The sequence below is a fragment of the Argentina anserina genome, chromosome 3 (assembly GCF_933775445.1).
Source record: "Argentina anserina chromosome 3, drPotAnse1.1, whole genome shotgun sequence".
Lineage (NCBI taxonomy): Eukaryota > Viridiplantae > Streptophyta > Magnoliopsida > Rosales > Rosaceae > Argentina > Argentina anserina.
Window position 1 is genome coordinate 7,783,447 of NC_065874.1, and position 20,844 is coordinate 7,804,290.

General features: G+C 35.7%; 1 protein-coding gene across 1 annotated transcript; it reads left to right on the forward strand.

Annotated features, from left to right (window-relative positions):
• Window positions 1-9,859: 9,859 nt before the first annotated feature.
• Window positions 9,860-15,376, forward strand: LOC126786948 (putative calcium-transporting ATPase 13, plasma membrane-type). Its single transcript, XM_050512901.1, has 2 exons — window positions 9,860-10,012; window positions 12,545-15,376. The coding sequence occupies exons 1-2, from the start codon at window positions 9,860-9,862 to the stop codon at window positions 15,374-15,376; spliced, it is 2,985 nt and encodes a 994-aa protein (XP_050368858.1).
• The last annotated feature ends 5,468 nt before the right edge of the window (window positions 15,377-20,844 follow it).

Consider the following 20,844-nt stretch of genomic DNA (forward strand, 5'->3'; position numbering starts at 1 on the left):
GTATGGTAATACCGAGCCAATATATGGAAGTTGGCATGGTAATGGTAATGATTTTGACAAAATTTGGTATTACCGTACCAACCGAACATTTTTATATTTATTAATTTTTTTCTTAAACTATTATTATATATATCAATCTTACCCATTCTTTTTTATAGATTTAATACCAATAGGTAATCTCAACCCTTCACTAATACAAATAGTTTGATATTGCTGATTTTCATTCAAAATTTAATGTCTTTTTTTGGGTTTGTAATCTTTCATTAGATATTTAGAGTCAGTTGAATGAACATTCTTAATAAATTTTGTATGAACTTATTTGTACTTTAAAAATCATAAGGAAATATATTTTTTTTCAACAAAAAATTGTTATGGGATTTTCACATAATATAGCCTAAATCATATATTGGTAAAAGGCCTATTACCAACCGTACCAACCGAAAAGTCCTGGTATACCAAGAAGTCAGTACATGGGCTTCGGTGGTTGGTAATTGTAACAATTTGCTCTTTACCGATAATAATTGGTTGGTAGATGGTATAGGCAAAAACAAGTCGGTATTGTACCAAACCCACCCATACTCAGCACGGCCCGGACACGATAAATTCATGGACCAGCCGCTAAACACATAATTTTATATTATTTATATAAATATTTAAACAATTATAATAATGAGAATTGAATATTAAACCTTCGACATATAAAAATCTCTTAATTATTTCATTATTTTAATTACATTATGTCACAAATATCATCAAAATAGTGATTAAAAAGCCATAGTTTTGACATATATAACGTTTTAGAAATAAGATTATCAAATGTGTTATAGCATTTTAATTATTTTACTATTATAAATAGTTATAGAAAAAAAAATATTTTAATTACACAATTTTTTACGTTAATTATGTTTTATAATGCCAGTCCGGCCCACTTTTTAGCACTGAATCGGGCCCGGCACAAAAAAATAAATAGGTCCCCTAACACGGCACAGGTACAGTTTTGGCCCGCTTAAAATAGACCGGTCCGGCCTGTTTGCCACCTCTAGGCAGATTTGTCAGTTATTAATTTAGTGGTCTTCTTGGACTACTGACTTTACAGTATTAGGGATATCATATCAACATATCCTCAAAAATTACTAGTGAAAATTTTGAGGCAAGAGTTCAGTCACTCTCTCAAGCCATCAAATATATATGGGTTAATTCCTCTTATGGTAACTAAAGTATGGCTACTTGAACAATTTGGTACCTGATGTATGAAAACGGACAATTTGATACTTGAAGTTCTCATTTGTAAGCCATTTTGGTACCTCTATCAATTTTGATCATATTTTTAGGGTTATTTTCATCATTCTAGCTCTAAACTCATTAAATTCACATTTTTCTTCATTTCTGCATATAATTGCCTCTTTTTGGAGATAATTAAATTGATATATCTACTTCGCATATATCAAAAATAATTTTTTTTCTTAATATACTTATTGTATCCTAATTATTTTATATATATCTTATAAATCATTAATTTGAATTTGACTAAGATTTGATTTTTTAGATTTTTTATAGGGTTGTTCTATTAACACACCCTAACTTGCTATTCACACACATCTTCCATTATTTTATCATTAAAATTTATTTGAATTTACAAATTCACCCCTTAAATTTGTTTCATGATTGGCCCTCATTATGAAATGGGTGTGTGAACATCAATTAGAGGTGTTTTAATAGCACAACCCTTTATATATTGGGTTTTTCATCTAAAAAGCTTATTGTTCATATGCTATGTACATACTTACACTCAACTCTTTACTATTCAGGGAACCAGGATCACACCGAGAGTGTCGAATGTGAAATTTAAGTTTACCTCCTAGATACATATGTAAAAACAGGACTATTTGTATGTTTAAACCTATTGGCTCGAGTATGTAAGAATTGGCAAATATGACAATAACCTTATTAGCATAAACCTTAGGCATTAAGCTAGCGTATTGAACAAGTCTTGGGGACTTGGGTGTATTGTTCTTGACCAGTGCCAAGAAACATCTTGGTAGGTGCCATGCAACCAATTACATTCATCCTTCTAGCAATTCGAGCTTGCTCTTCATCTTTATGGATCCATTTATCATTTTTGTACACGGTGTGAGAGACTTTTCATTTCTTGCATATATATGGGTGGCCAATTTCCTTGTTGTTTACTTGCTTTTAATTAATTTCTAGGTTAGCCTCTGAAATATTGCCCCAAATACTGTATATGCTAATATGCTATTCTCACTTTGCGGGTCATCCTTTCGATTATCTGATTATACGTACCCTTCTATTGGCCGGGTACCTGTTTGCCATTATTTACATGTCTTCATTTTGCTCACCTATTATAGACGCGCTAAAAACAATCTATTTAGTACAAATTTAGTCTTCTTTTTTTTTCATTTCAATGATACATCTTAAAATGTGTCCATATCAATACAAGGTTACCTAGAATTTACCCAAATCAACATATTTACATTAAATATATACACTTTAAGACTATTTTACCCTCACACCTATTGAATAGAGAGACTTTGTCGGAATCTCGCCAGACTCCAGTCGTCGGAATAAATTATTGACCCCTAATAATGTTGTCGGAAAAATTACTAATACCGAATAATTGTGTTACCGATCCCAGTATCGGCATTACTGACACCTAATAATTGTGTTACTGACCCCAGTGGCATTACTGACACCAATAATTAAGTTACTGACCCAATAATTAGGAAATCAAATTGAAATTAAGCTTCTCAAAACTGTAGAGATTGATTTCCATCTACAACAATTATCTAACAGTTGTATCCAAATTGAGCTTCAAGACTAGGAGGACATGTGCCTGCATCAACCCCTAGTCTTCGGTAGATATTGTCGCCGCATCCATGACAAAATCCACATCGCCATGGCCGCAACGGAGATAGCGACGTCAGTCTCTGCAAATCGTAGGAGCACCTTTGTTCTTATTTTAGTTTATCAAACCTCGAATGCATCGGCGAGCTTCTCACATTTGTTCCTCACAATCTTCTCCACAAGTATGCCACCGCATGCATGTGTCTCCTCAGAAAGCTCGTCGGGGCCGATGTCACAGGAGGACAAAGAGACGGAGGGGAAGAATGACTCGGCGTTGGAGGAAGAAGAGAGTCTCAGATTGTTGTTGGAGAGAGAGAGAGAGAGAGAGATATGAGGTTTGTTATGTAATTTGCAATGCAAAAATTGAAATGGGCAAGAAGAATTGGTTTGGTTAACTTTTTAATGGTTTATGTTCATTTGGTCAATTCCCCAAAAAAAAATTTATTGGTTAACGTTGCTAGGAGTAGATTTTTAACTCAGGTACTCCAATGTACATGCCATGGACATGAAATGACGAAGAAATTGATCATAAAATGCAAGCCGTGATAAAACGCGTAGAGGGGCGATAATTAGCGAGCCAAGATAGTGAGGAGTGTATATATATATATGTCATAGTCACTACAATTTCCAGGACTGTAAACGTTTCGCGCGCATGCAAGCATTTCCGAGAGGGTTCCGGCCTTCGATCGTTTTGGGTTAACAAAGCGCGTAAACTGAATTCGTTCTGTATTTAATGATCTTCTTCTCTGTATAAATCCACCCCTCTGCCTTAAAGCTAGACTCATCTAATATCACCTATCTCAAGATTTGTATGTTAATGATCACCTGTTCGAACCAGGTATATACAAGTATATATATATATATGCTCATTTATACATGCATGCCATTGTCTAATTTCTGATTTCTGAATAAATGAATTCGAAGTCTGAGCATTGATCAAATATATATTGTCGAAGTTGTTTTAATTTGTGCTTGCCCTTCGATCTTTTTAATTTCTTCTCTCTGGATTTCTCATGCTGCGCCTCTCAGCAGTCAGCATCTCTTTTTTTACATAGCTTTGCTAATTAATTTGATTCAGGCATAGCTTGAAAATCGATCTAAATGGAAAGTTCCGGTGAAGTTGACCTTGAAAGTCAACAAGCAGTTCCCCATGTTGCTACTGATGGCTGCTGCGGGTTGCTAACTAGACTCTTTAATCGAGTTCATCATCCATCATGCCAGTTTCTGATAAAACCTTCTGCAGCTGATGATGATCAAAGTGAAGTAAGTTTTCATATTCCAACAATAATTTTAAATTATTAGTTGAATTCATTTTATCTAGATTAATTAATAAAGTTTATAGTTTTGATTGTGAGTACGAACAACTGAATAATTAGTATAGATATATATGCCTAGAATTAATATTGAGTTGCGCCAATTAACCATGAAATGTCCGTAGCTTTGGCTAGTGGCCGGATTTCAAGATTTGGATCCGCTAGCAACTGAATGCAAAGATTGATTTAAATTTATGTTGATAGGGGCTGATAAATAGATATATTGCTGGTTATATCATTCCTTTCCCTTGATATTTATTATCCATTCCTAGTTTCGCACTAGTTAAATAAAGCTAACAAGCCACAATGGTACGTGAGTCTCAACAATTAATTATTATATATATATCTAGCTTAAGAATATATGATTTCGGAATACATAATAAGAGCGAAGATTGTTAAAAGTAAAAAAAAAAAACATCAGATCTCCATAAGTAGAACAAGAAGGAGGCCGATAAAAATAAGTGTTAGCACAATGAATTGACAGTTTTACTATTCTATCATCAGTTTCTCGCAAATGAACATATGAGTTATAAAGTAAATTATAAAATAAATAAGTAAAAAATTAAGAGATAATTGTGGAAAAAGACATGAGTAGTGTGAAGTTATTGTCAAAAGTAACTTCCGTGAAAATATTCACGAGTAAAGGCTAGTGAAGTTATGGTACATTTCCAATAAACGATTTTTTGTTTGAGAATGAAGTATAACTTCATTGATGGAAATCATTACAATCAGAATAAATATAAGCCTCTATAGATAACATTCGTAAAGCCTAAGGCCCCTGAATAAGCTAAACTACCAAGTTCATGTACGTGCTGCTGCTCTATTAGCAGACCTCTTAACAAAACAAACTGTAACTGTTCCAATAAACGATTAAAAACAGAGAACCAATGTATATCATATATATTGTGTCGTAGAACATTATTGCCTTGTGGTAATGTTCTGCACAAGTTATTTACTGTATATACAAGATTAAACAAATAGATTAAAAACCTTAATATGTAATACAACTTTTTTTTTTCCGAATGGTAATACAAAACTATTGTTCTTGTACCCTAAATTGTATAATATTATATTTGTTTGTTCTTTTTGTTCTTTTTATTTGTGGATAATGGTGTATAACAGATATTTACCATTTCGTTCAAACATCGAGGCAACCATCGATGGATGTTCCCTGACCGCCATACGCACCTACCTAGCTAGTAGCTACATTAGGTCTCGTATGAGTGCAGATGCAAATGCAAATTGATATTTATTTAGATAGGAAGAAATCTTCGTCGAGGAATGATTTGAAGACGAGATGCGATTAATGGCAGTATATACTGTATATTAATTGTATTGCAGGCCAAAACAAGAAAGTAAAAGTGAGGAGCTGAAATCTTTAATTTTCTTATTCACATAACAACTGTAAATACACAATAATTATGCGTCTATCAACGGGTAATATTAATACTAGTCAACATACACATTATGTTGTCAGTTTTTTTATTGTTAATATTGTTCACTCTATGGAATAATCTTCACATTAATAACCATTTTTATAGTTCGGAATGACCATATGAGTTCACTATCGACCACATAATGAATTACTTAAAAACTTGTAATTTCTTGATCACTCTCTCTCTCTTTCTCTCTGAATGAAAAATTCTCTCTCTTTTTCCTCTTTTTCTTTTTGGAACCATATCTCATTTATAAAAGGAAACTTATATTCATACTTTTAAAATGAGCACTTTGACCTCCATGCTAATTAGACCTCCATTTTCCTTTTACAAATAGCTAAAATGCTATTTAGACCTCTATAATTTTCCTAAAATACTCATAGTTGAATAAAATCAATATAACCCTATTTCTTACTTTAAAAGTTCATTTAATTGGTTCAAATAATAGCTATATCAAGTCTATCAGACGAGTTCAATCAAAATCATAGTATAATTAGCAGATAAAAATTATATGCAATTCATTACAAAAAATTGTATTCAAACATGTGGAACACAATAAACTAAAAGAATAAGAAGCTAAAAATAAAAATGAATATCTACAAAGTGAGAAGAATATTTTTGTTAGGATGCTTGTGAATTGTTGAAAAATATCATATCATAGTTTAGCTTTGAAATTATTACTATATGAAAAAAAAATCAAATGTATGGTATTGAGTTTTTTTGTTTTATATTTGTCCTTTTTGTAATTCCATATTAGTTGACAAAGTCAATACTAAATTAAAAAAAAAAGTCTAAGTAGTGTCTTAAAATGTATGAATAGAAGCTCATTTTATAAAAAGGGATATGAAACTCTCTCTCACACACACATATATCATACACAAAATAGAGCAGTTTTCTATTTATTTATTTAAAAGGTGTTTTCCCTTTCGTTTCTTCAATCTCAATTGGGTTTTGTAAGAGGTATAATTGCTTGTTACACTACCTATCACAAAATAATGTTAGTGTGACCAGTAATGTGGCTAGAAGTGTGACTATCAATTTACATGTCACACTATTTGTCAAATTACCCGTCACACTATCTGTCACCTACTCGTCTGCCACAAGAAGTGTAATGTGACTAGTGGTGTGACTGGTAGTGTGATTGACAAATTTTTTGTGTGATTAATAGTGTAGCTGACAAATATTTTGTGTGATTGGTAATGTGGCTGGTAGTGTAACTAGATGTTTTTTGTGACTGGTAGTGTGGCTGAATACATTTTTGTGTGATTGGTAGTGTGACTGGTGGTGTTATGTACGACAACATTAATATGGATATTTGAATCGTATGATTTGATTTGAGAAGTTCAAAATTACAGTTCATTATTTTAGTCATTATCCTTATTCTTATTCTTCTTCTTTTTCACATTTCTCCTTATCATAATATAATCATAGAAAATAGTGTAACATGGAATGTGACAGGTAGTGTGATGCTAAACCCTAAACCCTAGCGTTTTGGATTTAGTTTAGTGTTTAGGGTCTAACACTAAACTTTAAACTTTAAACCCTAAACATTGTTTTGCGCTGCTTCATTATGTGACACATAGTGTGATAGTGTTGTGATAAGGAGTGTGACAGATAATGTGACATACCGAGAGAAATGTCTAAATAAGCAAAGTTATGTTAAAATTCAAAGGATATTTGTATGAGTCTGCTCATAATGAAGAGAATAACTAGAATTAAATAGCCTTTAGCTCTGGTTTCGCTAGAATAGCTTGAAGCACTACTATGGACGGCATCAGCCCCTTTCAAGGGTTACTGTGCATTGTACGGTAGTCAGTTAGGAGTGGGTATGGTATCAAATGAAAGAGAGGAGAGATAACTTTCCAACGATATCAACCACGCTCAAATCTATCGTCGAACGACAAAGTTATGGCTAGAATTATAAAAAGAAGGAAAAAGAATAAGAAAAAGAGTATAAGAAAATGCAAAACAGTCTGAACATATTTAAAAAAGTGACTAGTTTATAATTTTGTTTAAGTCTTGTTGACTATTTTCTAATTTCTAATTAAATGTCATGACCTTTTTATAATGGAGAAATAAGTGGTTACTTTTTTTCTAATTTATGATGGAAGAAGATACTATTTTATAATCTGCCCTCCATATTGAATTAATATAAATTTGGTACTAAAGATCACCAAATTAGCTGAAAATGTGTATAGAATTGATATCCTAAATATAGAACAGTACAAATGTGAAAATGCTACTGAAAAATGAGTTAAATAAGAAATTTTGCACTTTAATTTCAAAACGGTGATCCTCTCTCAATATACATTAGTCATATAGTCACTCAGTTTTATACATCACATATTTTGTCTATGTACAAATTTGTATAAACTAGTTCGATTAATATAACGGTAAACTAGCTCAAGCGAAAGTAGTCTACCTTGTATTAACTTTAGTCTGCATGTTGTTTTAATTAGTATATTAGTATTAATGTACCATAGGTATGATATTGTTGTAATTATATATAGGGGATCTATTTGCACCTCTAAAACAACTAGAGGGTGTGTATTCAACTCTGATTTCAAATGATTCTAATTGATTTATTATAATCAATGGATTCTGAAAATCCATAGATTATTTCAACTTCACATAGATTCAGTCAAATTTCATTGTATTGTATTTACCAGATTTATCTTTATTTGCTTGGATTTCACAAGTGCATGTATGATTTTTATATTATTATTCAATAATAAAATAGAGTACATGGAGAATTAATAAGTTGTTTTTTTAATAAATTACAAAATAATAATGTCTTTTACAAAGTAATAAAAATATAAAAACAACTAAATATTACATAGTGAAAATTGCAAAGACAATCAGAAAAGTACATTAAGAGGTTGCATACTCATCCATTTCGACCTCATTGTCATCATAGTCTTCATGATCCCTCTCATTCTCATTGTCCTCATTATTTTCATTCTCATTGCCTTCAATATCATTGTTATCTTCTTGATTTTAATTATCACCATTATGTGGTCTATCTTCCCACATAGCTTCAGCAATATTAAGTCTCCAAGCATTAGTCTATACTCTTTGTTGTAGTTGACTTTGAGAAAGTAGTTCAAGATTCTCGTCTTCGTTCTTCCTCATCTTCTATTTCAGGAGGAAATTTATCGGAACGACATTCTTTACGAAAAAAGTTGTGAATACCAGCAGAAGAAAGTTGTGTTTGAAATGAGAATGGAGGTGCGGTTTTGAAAATTGTGAACTGTGATTTAAATATACCGAAAATCCTCTCAACCACATTCCTTAATGATGCATGACGAAGATTAAACAACTCACTTGCATTTCGGGGATGTCGACCTTGACCACCAAAGTCTTTCAGATGATATCGAACACCTTGTAATGGAGCTAAAAATTGTCGTCGATTAGTAAACCCACAATCTACAAGAAAATATTTTCCTAGTAATATACAACATATTTATTAGCATAAGAATAACATATGCTCACAAGATTTTCGAAAAAAATGACAAAAGAAATATCAAACATGATTATTTATATAAAAATGAATTACCTTGAGGAACCTCAAGTCTATTTCTCCTTGATAAAGCATCATTTAACAACTTTTGAATCATGCGCCGACATTCTCATCCGCTTAGCACATATATGAACTCCAAATCAAAGTTGCATGTTGCCAGTACATTTTGAGATTCAATTCCATGGCAGTTACGGTAGTTGCTAACTTCACGACCTTTTACCATGGCTGGAATATGAGTGCCATCAATCGCACCAATACAATCCTTAATTAAAGTTTGGAATTAAAGTTTGTGCTTCCTTACATGAATTAATTGAAGGAGAGGCTGGAGAGCAATGTCGATTTTGACCAAATAGATTTGGGTCTGCAGATTGAGTAGGTGCAAGACATTTACGAAGATAAATTTGACTTGATTGATATCTGTCTAAAAATTCTTGTCACTACTAGGGTACGTTCTGAAAGCTCAAAGGGAAGGTTTTGTATATGGTGCAATTAGGTGACTTTGATGTTGGAATGAAGCCATGATCTCATTCTACGGAGGCAATAATTTTTGTTTTTTGGGGTTTGTCTTTGAGGTTTATGGTGGGCTAGAATATTGGGGATTTTGCTTATCATAATTTTTTTTGGTAGGAAGGCGTATTAAGCTGATTAAAGGCTCTATATTTTTCCTTCTTCTGTGTTTTCACTGAGGAGGAGGTGAGGTCGAGGCGGGAGAGGAGGGACTTGAGGGAATGGTCGCGGTCGATGAAGGAGGTGAGGAGGTGGGAGCCATTTTCGACGAGGGTGCGGAAGGAAAAGATGAGGAGGGAGAGGAAGAGGAAGGTGGGGAGGTTGGAGGCGAAGGAGGAGGAGGCTTGGTGGAGGAGCTGAGAGGTCGATTTCAGGTGGTGGAGGCGCGGCTAGTGGTGGTGGTGGTCGCTCATCGCGGGTTTGTTTTACCGGCGAGACTTTTTTTTTGTTTTTTTTTGTGGTGTTTGAGGGTTTGTTGTTTCTGTTTTGGTTTTGGTTTTGCCTCTACGGATCCAAGATTTCAAATGGTTTTGCCTTTACAATTTATGCAACAGGCTCTCTGTTTCTGGTTACAACTTCAAAGAACATCAATCGAATCCTATCGTCAATTAGCACAGAACAAAGGATGAACAAGCCAACTTAATCTTTTGATTTTTCTTATATTCAATGTAACTTCACAAGCACATGGATGTAGTAGATCTACAAGAGATATGGAGAAAAGGAGATTGGGGCCGTGAAAATCCACTTGAAAATATGATTGATACATACCTTTTGTATAAGTGAGAGATTCCAGTGTGATTCACCTCCTCACCACAGCTCAGTTCACCATCTTCAGAGAGAGAGAGAGAGAGAGAGAGAGAGAGAGAGAGAGAGAGAGAGAGAGAGAGAGAGAGAGAGAGAGAGAGAGAGAGAGAGAGAGAGAGCAGGCCACAAATACATTAATTTCTGATAGGGTTTGATATTTTATACCAAGCCCCTTAGAATCCCTTAAAATCAACAATCTAATAAATCTTTCAAAGTCGGTGGAGTTTTGAATACCACCCGATTTAGCATGATTTTTTAAAATCATGATTGAATATCTCAAGATTTTGAAGGAATTTTTAAAATCGTGATTAAATACTTGGTGATTTTAAAGTATTTTTGAAATACAACAAAATCCTATAGATTCATGATTCAATACACCCCTTAAGTGTACATTCTCATTTTCTTTATATCTATTTGATTTTTTAAACTCACATAAAACTACCGATAAACACAAATTATTGGTAAAAGCTATTGTTCCTCCTCCTATTCTCTATTACAATATTACCTCGTCCTCACTCTATCTCTTTCTTTTTCTTTTCTTCATTTCACATATGACTATCAATCTTTGAGCTTTGATTGATCGAAATTTAAACTTATCGATCAAATTGAACAATGAAGTTCAAAAGATCAATATTCAATGTCTTCGATCTACTAAACCTAAGATAAAAATATTGCTCCAGACCTTATAACCGAGTCGATCATATTTCTCTCCCATATTAGGGATTTTTTGGACTCAACCAAAAGTTTTAGCACGATAGTTGAATAGCACCCAATAAACCATACGTAGATCAAGGATTCAAGGTAATACAAAGGCTCTCCCAGACCAAACCGACTTGAACTATCCTAAGCATATTCCTTTAATCAATCTAATTCAACAGCCCCATCTACCTTTTCCTAATCTTCTCTCCAAAATAAGTTCAGAAGTATACATGAATTTTGCGATTGCGCCAACCAAGTTCTTCTTACAGAGAACTCTTGTATAGCGTTCATCGTCGATTTACTGATTGGATTGGGAATCCTCATCTACATTACCGTAATAAGATATTTTATAAACTTAGATTCAACGTTGATTGGTGGAGATTGAAATAAGTGGATGAGCTCACATCTCGTCGTTGTTGTGTTATGAGAGTACCTGAATAATAAGCAACAACTCAAATGGATATAGATATAGTTGGAGGATGAGGGTATTTTGGTAAGCAAAAGCGAGGTTTACATAGAGTTTTAGGGAGTTAAAAAGTAATAGGGAGGTGTAATTAACAATGGAGGTACACTTAGTCATTTTGAAGGTGCAAATAGAACCTCTTATATATAATAATATAATTTGAAAACCATAATTTTAGACTCAGGGACTAATTTGTGTTGTGAAATCTTGTCTGAAGGCTTTCCTCCAGCCACTAAAAATAGATTGAGATCCACCTGGTCTCTAATCGAGACTAGGCAGGTGGCCGCGCCTTGCTGCGGGAAAAAACCGTAAAAGGGAAGGAAACCGAAGCCCAATCACCTAACTCAATTCAAAGCCCGTCACTGTATCCCAGCGCTCTACTGTAGCGCACTGTAGTGTTACTGTTGAAAATGCTAATGGCGTGTAATCTCTAATCGAGATTTACCTCTAATTAGCAGCTACATGATTCAAACATGCACGTGTCAATATGAGGGTTGCACACTTAAGCTAGCTAGCTCTGATATTCTTTCTCTGTAATCTTTTTTTCCCCTATAAATGTGATGCATGTGTTGATAATATAAAGGTCACATTTTCCAATCAACATAAAATATGTAAATTAGGTAAGGTAGTCTATTCCATTTACGATAAAACATGTAAAGGTAGGGGGTTGGCTAAACCTTTCTTAATCGTTTTCATCTCAATTCGATTGGCATTATGGGTTTACAGAGTTATAATTGCTATTCCATGCAAAAATAAATTAGTCACGTAAATAGCCACAAATATCGGTTTTGAGGATTAGAGGAACATAAATCAGTACTAAACTCATAACTCATTACTCATGCATGCAAAAATATTGATTCATTCAGATGCGGCAATGCTCAACTCAGTACGTAGGAATGCATATATCGATCTCTGTATTAATGCCAACTGATTTTCGCAGGACGTGGAACTTACCAGAGCTGCACACCTTGCACCTGCATCACCTGACGTTTCTGAAGAAGTATCAAGTTTGAGCGTGGAGGATGATAGTACCATCCCTAGTACTGCTCTTGTTCCTGACCAGGTGAATCTGATCATTAAGGATGATTTTACTACCAGGATTGCTAATGAGGTAAAGATCCAGCTTGCAAATATTTTCAAGATAGTAAGGGAGAAAGGGTTCGCTACCTTGCAGAAGTTTAGAGGCATCAAAATAACTGCAGAGGCACTTGGTACAAATGCTCCAACTCCAAGCTTCTTCAAACTTCTCCTGCAATCTTTCTTCAGCTGGACCGTTTTCCTTCTCTTGGTGTGCGTCTTCCTCACAACTGTATTTGGTATCCAGCAGGAAGGCCCAAGTAATGGCTGGTTTGAAGGAGCTGTTGGAGCTTTTGCAATCATCATACTCGTGCTTGTACCTACAATGCGCAAGTATTTCTCTGTGCCACATCTCAGGAATACTAGTCAAATGAAAGTTAAGGTCGATAGACAAGGAAACCTGCTTCTTGTTAACGCATCGGATGTTGTGCCAGGTGATATAGTATGCTTGGAATCGAGATCTCTAGTTCCTGCTGATGGTTCGTGCATTTCCACTAAAGGATCCTTAGTGTTGAAGGATGGTACTGAAGTTATAACAGTCGATGACAGCAATCCTTCTCTGGTTTATGGTGCAAGGGTGGTAAATGGTAGTGGTCGCATGTTGGTTACTTGTGCGGGGATGAAGACAGCATTAGGTGAGGTGATGGCCCAAGTTAGATGCACTCCAAACCTGCAGGATCAATTACCAGCTCAACTTGATAACTTGAGCACGAAGTTGCAGAATGTTGGCCTCTTGATCATGATATTCATGACTCTAGTGCTTATCATCCGATCGCGAGTTCTGAAAGATAATGAATACCCTGGCCTCCAAGCTGATCAGCTCAAGGGTAGAACAACTGCGAGCGAGGAGCTAATCAATGTCATCAGCAGATTTTTCATGAAATCAAGTGGCCAGATTAGCGTGTTGGCAACGTATCTGCCTTTACTGATTGTTGGATTAGCAGAAGGAGTACCTTTTTCAGTTGCACTTGCCATCACTTATTGGACTAAGACCACGCTATCTGGGAAAGCTATTGCTCAAAGACTCTTAGCTTGTTACACCATGGGATCTGTGTCAACTATTTGCATTGGTGGTGGGATGACTTTGATCCCTGAACTTGAATTTGACCTGATGAGCAATGATGGGGATCAAATCATCGAATCAAAGAGTGTTCCTGATATTCAAAAACATGTTCGTGAAGCTTTATACAAAGGTATTAACGCACCACTTTTGATGCCGTCGACCTCTTTTAGCTCAACACTGCACCGCCTCCTGCTTCCATGGGCCAATTCTAGTTTGGGTCTTGACAATGAGAATTTGATGAAAAATTGCACCGCGGTGAGCGAAAAGTTGAGCACCGATGAGGAGGCTAGCAGAGTTCTGATGATGGACAGTGAAACTGGAGATATCTGCTTGTATTGGAGTGGACCTGCATCAACAATATTGCCTATGTGTTTGGAATATTATGACAGCAAAGGGACAACAAAGCTCATGGATGAAGAGAAGAAACGTGATCTTAATGAAACTGCAGGGAACATGCAGTCCAAACATCTAAAGACCATTGCATTTGCGCACAAGAAGATTGATGGTCTAATGCCTGAAGAAGAAAACAGCTTGATATTAACAGGACTGCTGAGTGTGAAGGTTTGCAGTGAGACAATGAAAGCACTACAAATTCTACAAAAATCTGGGGTGGACGTTATAGAGTTCCCAAGAGATCACGAGTCACTACCGCCGGAAGGTGAAAGTCCCGTATTCGGAATGGGGAGGCCTCTTGACAAGCTCCACACGGTGCAACGTTTGAGAGACAAGGGCCATGTTGTAGCGATGGTAGGAGATAAAACACTTGAGACTCCTGCTCTAAAAGAAGCCGATGTGGCGATTACAGTGGGAAATTGCTGCAGTGAAATGGCAAGAGAGGTCTCTGATCTCATCATCCACAATGGCAGCCTCAGTTTCGTGGTCACCATTATTAAGATCGGACGATGCATTCACTGCAACATCCAAAAGTACATCCAAGTTGAGCTCACCATGAATACATCATTGCTTGTGACAATGTTGGTTACTACAATATTTTTGGGAGACTGCACAGTTGGGGCTATTGAAGTAACGTGGGCAAATTTGCTTGTGACGTTTTGTGGGCTTGCGCTTCTGGTTGAGCCGCCAACGCAGGAGCAGATGGAAAGAACGCCGATAAAACAAACCGACTCCCTCATTAGCAAGGCAATGTGGAGAAATATTCTACTTCAAGCTTTATATCAGACATCTGTCTTGGTTGCCTTACAGTTCAAATGGAAAGCTCTCCCAGTCCCAGGCATAAACAAGAAGATCATGGAGTCCATGGTTTTCAACTCTTATGTTCTTTGTCAGGTATTTAATCTAGTCAGTTCAAGGGAGGTAGAGAAGAAACATGTTTTCAGAGGTATTCGAACTCCATGGTTATGGGTGGCTATGGGCCTCAGCGTCCCCATGCAGGAGGCTTTTGTTGAGATTGCACACGAGGTCGCTGGCCATGCAAGGTTGGATTGGGCACAATGGGGAGTCTGTTTTCTAGTAGCGATTGGTTCCTGGCCAATTGATTTGGCTGGAAAGTTTGCATGGGGTGTCGTTAGGAAGATTAGAATTAAAATCGGCTCTGGTATTCGATCCACCAGCATGAGGTCAGCTTCTGTCTCAGAAGCAGCTTCTAGTCGGGAGCTCCTGGCAACTTGCTAGTAGCAAACACTCAAGCATCTTGTTCCAAATCCGGCCAGAAAATCTCATTTTGTTGTAGCTAGCTGCTAGCTTTAGCCTAGCTAGTCTAGTATAAGTATAAGTTGTTGTACGTACTGCTACGTTTATTCTTCTAATTATTAATTTTCCTCTCCAATATATTCATTGTTTTTTTTATTGGCAATGAAATTATAGTCTTGTTGTTAATTTTTGTTTATTGAATTCAAGTTTATTCTCTCAGAGGTTACTCATGCATTTATACTTTCACTGCAAGAAAAAAGCTGAATCATCAGTAATTGTCTATAAAACTTTAATAACTCTTAGTTCTGATAAATAGAACGGTTCAAATTCTATAACGAGTATGTTTTGAGTTATGAGTTGAACTCATGACCTCTCACCTACAAAGTGAAGACTGATGCGAATTGGTACTAAGCCGGTACTCTTAGCCTCATGCCTACTTTCCAAGTTTTGTTATAATTTTATATTTATTTATTGTTGTTCCAAGAGAATCTTTTTTATAATTTAGAATAAATGGAGGTTCGAACTTCTAAGTTTTTATGATATTATATTTTTGTACTACTATAACTTAAAAGTAAATAAAATAGTAAATAAAAAACAAAATAAAATTTCTTTAGGCCACACTACGGTCTAAAATTAAAACAATTATCTCCCTTAGTCCATTTTTTTTAGTCAGGTTCCAGTTACAAGGAGTGCGGAGACTGGGTTAAATAAAGGGAGGGTGTGAGGTCATTGTAATTCTTGAAGTATTTGAAGGCCGGTGAGATATAATGGACGTTAGTATTGTTGATAGTATTTGATCAAAATATATCTCGGTTTTTTTTTGGCTAAGATCAACTATAGTGGGATTTAAGCTTGACTTAACATTAATTAAATCGAAAAATAGCGTAGCATACTGAGGAATTACAGTATAAATGATACAGAAAGACTTAACTAAAGCATGCAATAGAGCAAATGTTAATTTCAATGGTAAAAATGGCCAATTAAACAATGCAATCACACATGATAGCAACTACAATATGACATCAAGACTATGACTAATTAACTAGGTAGTTATATATATGTAAGAGGTTTAAAAATTAAGGAGATGTTAGAAGTACTGTTGTTCATATATTCACAGTTCGTCATGGGATGACATGGTTTACAAGAAATCATATATAAGGTAGAAGTACTGTTCATATATTCACAGTTCATCATGGGATGGCATGGTTTACAAGAAATCATATATAAGGTCAAAATCTTCCCTCAACATTGACATAAACTATACCTATTGCATTGATGCCCCAATATAATGAGCTCGCCTCGACCCCAGTTTCTAGCCATGGCCGGGCAGGGAGACAATCAGACAACGATTATGGACGAGTTCCTGTACTTCCATATACTCTCTGTCTAAGAGTTGATCGAAGAACTAGCAGAAATAGAGCTTTGTGCTGATCGAGCTTAAAAGCTACCATGGAACTTGAAAGGAAGATCAACAATAGATGATACCTAGCCTGCGCCCAACTGCAGCCAGCAGAGAGAGAGTTTCAGAAACCATCGGTGCGTACAGCCTATATATAGTAAATGTAAACACATACGGACATTTGCGTGTAAATGAAACAGTATGATTGTGTTTGTGTACAATGGAGGACCCCATACAATTGCCGTAGTATTAACAAACTACTTGATGAATTGGAATTGGTCCAAACTAATTAAGAAATCATAGACAGAGAGGTCTGAACGCAGAATTAACATGCATTTCCAAGCAATCGCTGCGTATGGTCTCGATCAGTAGTCATGGTTTTACCAACTAAATGTCAAGACATATCCTGTCTCGATCTGTGAATATTTCATACTTCTTTGGCTGTAATGCACTGGAATTGCAGCTGACAAGGTTGTAAGTCTCTAAAGTCATTAAGTCGTCGGCGAAATGACGAGTCCCCATCACTATTATAAAGAAAAAAATGACAAAAAACAGCATGTTTCTACGTGGCGGGCGCGTCTACTCTTCCCTGAAGACCTGGTCAGCCATCTGAAGTCTTAACCGCGTTGGACTTGATATTAATTAGTATTTGTACTAATTAGATAATTAGCAGATCATCAAGAAATTAGAACAAGGGGGGTACACAATTCTGCAGCTTTGGCAACGAATCATGGAGCAATAGACGAGCTTAATTCACTCACTCCCCCTCTTTCGCTCTCGTATCTATTTTACCGAAGTATTCTTCGATATCTTTCTTCTTTTCTCTTATTAGAGGTTGATATAGAGTGCTTGGTATGCAATTGTGCTTCATTAATTGATACGTTGAAAATCTTTGCGTGTTGTTTTGAGGAGGAAATTGGATCGTCTCTCGTAGAGATTCAACTTCTTCAATCAAATGTCTGCTTGTTTTTTAATTAAGGAGGAATGTGATGGTTTATTGGTTATCGTTTACATCCTCTTGAACACAACTTTTTTTTAGTCAAATTACAAAACTTACGTACAACTTAATTAAACCAAAACTATATGTTTTGGAATAAAATGAGTATCCCTAGGATGTAATGTCCACGAGTGTATTGATGAAATTTCTTCATACAATAAAAAAACACTGGTCATTCAAAACCCATAGTCCAAATGAATAATGTTCTTGGGAAAAGATTTATTCTTAATCCTCTCTCTCTCTCTCTCTCTCTCCTTCTCCGATCGCCAGAGCTATTCGAGCCCTTGTCAAGTTGAAATCAGTTGTCGACTCATTGACAGAGCTAAACGCTCTTCTCTGTTGTTGGCTTTGAATCCATACAGTTTTATCAAGGAGCCGCACAAGTACTTTGACTAGGTCGTCATCACAGTTTGCTCCGGCCACGGCTCCGTGCTTAACATGCCAAACCAGGGGTTGGCGAAGCCGCTGTAGAGGAAGGTCGAGTAAGAGAAGGCCAAGAGGAGAGGATTGTTGAAGAGGGACTTCGATAGGTCCCTCATTCTTTCGATCGGTGGCCACATTGCGATGTGGTGGTCTATGCTGATGAGGAAGAAAATACATTGCTCAAGTTCTAAGAAGCACAGATACAGACACGAGTGTCCGTATTGGACACATTTTAACCGGACACGCTAAATGAAATTTTTATTGGACACAGACACGTTTTGAACACATTAATTAAATATTATTTTAAATATATATACCTAATTTTAAAAAATAAGTAGCATAATTTATTAAATTAGAACAAGATCATCTCAAATATTAAATACAAATACAAGTCCAATAAAGTTTCAAACTTTAAACAAAATACATAGTAACATTCATTTGGCGATAGTTAATAACTTTATTCAAACTCCAATGTCATCCTTCACAATGTTCTACATTTCAATAACATCATCATCATCAACATCATCAAATAAGTATCCCTCCAATTGTGGTTCATCAAGTGTAAGGTTGGTCATCTCAAGTCTTCCAACATTAATGTCTTCCAAGGATTCAAAATTCAAATTAATCACCTCCTACATCCCACATAAGAGTTGCACTACTATTGTAAATTAGGCTTTTCCTAGATAAGAGGTGAAGATTGGTATGCACAAATACTAAATCTTCCGCTCTTTTGTGGGAGTAGTTTGTTCCTCTTTAAAGAATGAATGAAATTGTATGTACTCCAATTTCTTTCACAACAAGATGAAGAACTAGGTTGACCTAAAAGCTTGAAGGCTATACCTTGAAGAGTAGGTGCCGAAGCTCCATGGATTGCCCACCATGTAATTGGCTCTAATAAGTATCTATCATTCATAGCATCTTCACTTCCAAACTCTTGCATACACATAAAAAATTTGGCAAATTCAATGTTAACCTTTTTTCTGTCATCTTCATCGACAAAGTACCACATGAGACATGTTTTTATTTCTCTTGTAATCTCCAAATCTTTGTGGGGAGCAACACAATGAGTAGCTTTACTAAGCCATTCTGAACTATAATACCTAAACATTGAAATATAAATATATATAAGCTTCTACTAACCAATTAAATAAATATGAATCTATTTTATAAAATTACTAAACAAGAATATAAAGTGCACTAATTAAAATAGATAACAAATAAGTGAATAACACTTACTTAGGATTCAAAAAATGAGCCAAGCAATGAAGATGCGTGTTGCTTTTGGTCCAACGAGCCATCAACACCTTATGAACCGCATTCCAAAAGAGAGATTCTTCTTCAAGTTCTTTACTTTCTTTCCTATAGATAATTTTTTTCACTTGAACAATCATATTATCCCACCATTCATACATCAAATGAAGACAATGCTTGTCGGTATCCGTCTTTCTAATTATCTCATAGATAGGCTCGCTAAAAGCAAGAATGTAGTCAATATTATCCCACATTAAATCATCCAACAACATCTCCTTTACTCTAGCTGCCTTGAGTTGATCATCTAATCTATAATCATCCCACTTTGGGCTAATCACCATTTGTTGCAAACCATTCTTGATTAGCTTAAACCTCTTAAACATAATAATCGTAGATGCAAACCTTGTGGGAGCAACCTAAAGCAACTTCAAAGGGCAATGATCATTGAACATAACTAATCTCATTCCATGATTCATTATGAAGTTCTTAATATACATAACATGCTCCGCAATATGTTGTATCCAAGAACATGGGTCATATACGTCTATATTGCTCAAGCAATTAGAAGATGTGCAAATATTCTTTAGAGCAATATTTAATGTGTGAATTACACATGGTGTCCAAAAAATAGTATGATACTTACTTGCTAGCGTTGCACCGGCTTTTGCACAAACGGGAGCATTATCGGTAATCATTTGCACTACGTTTTCATATCCAACTTCTTTGATGGATTCAATAATCAAGTTTGCAATTAATTTCGAGTCCTTGTATTCTCCCTCATAATTTACAGCCCTCAACATCATCAGACCACTCTCAGAAATAGCAATCACATTAATCAATGGTCTTCTTTATGCAACGAACCAACCATCACTACATATACTTACACCTTTATCCTTTCATGAAAGTTTGAGTGCTTGCAAATGCTTCTCGATATTCTTCTTTTCCTTTGCAAGAAGTGTGGTCCTTATGACATTGTAACCTGATGGAACATATCCCGGGAGAGTAGAAGCACGAATATAAGAGTTCTGGTAATGTGGATTTCTTGCCAAATTGAATGGTAGACTACCGGTGTAGAACATCCTTGCAACCCCAGCATCACATTCTTCCCTAGCCGAGTTTTGAAAGGCTTTCTCAATGGAACTAGAACCAGCAACTGTTTTCCTCTTCTTTCATGTATCGCCTATTGTTGGTTCGTGCGCATATGCATGATAAGTGCTCAGCCCAACGCTACTAGTGGCACCACTCCCCCGTTGATGTCTCGTTGATGGTAGAGGAACTTGTTTAGGAGCTGTATTCGTCAATCTCTCCTTACATTCTCTCACCAACTTGACCAATTTAGATTTGGCTTCATGATTAACTTTAGGGCACCCATAAATTCCC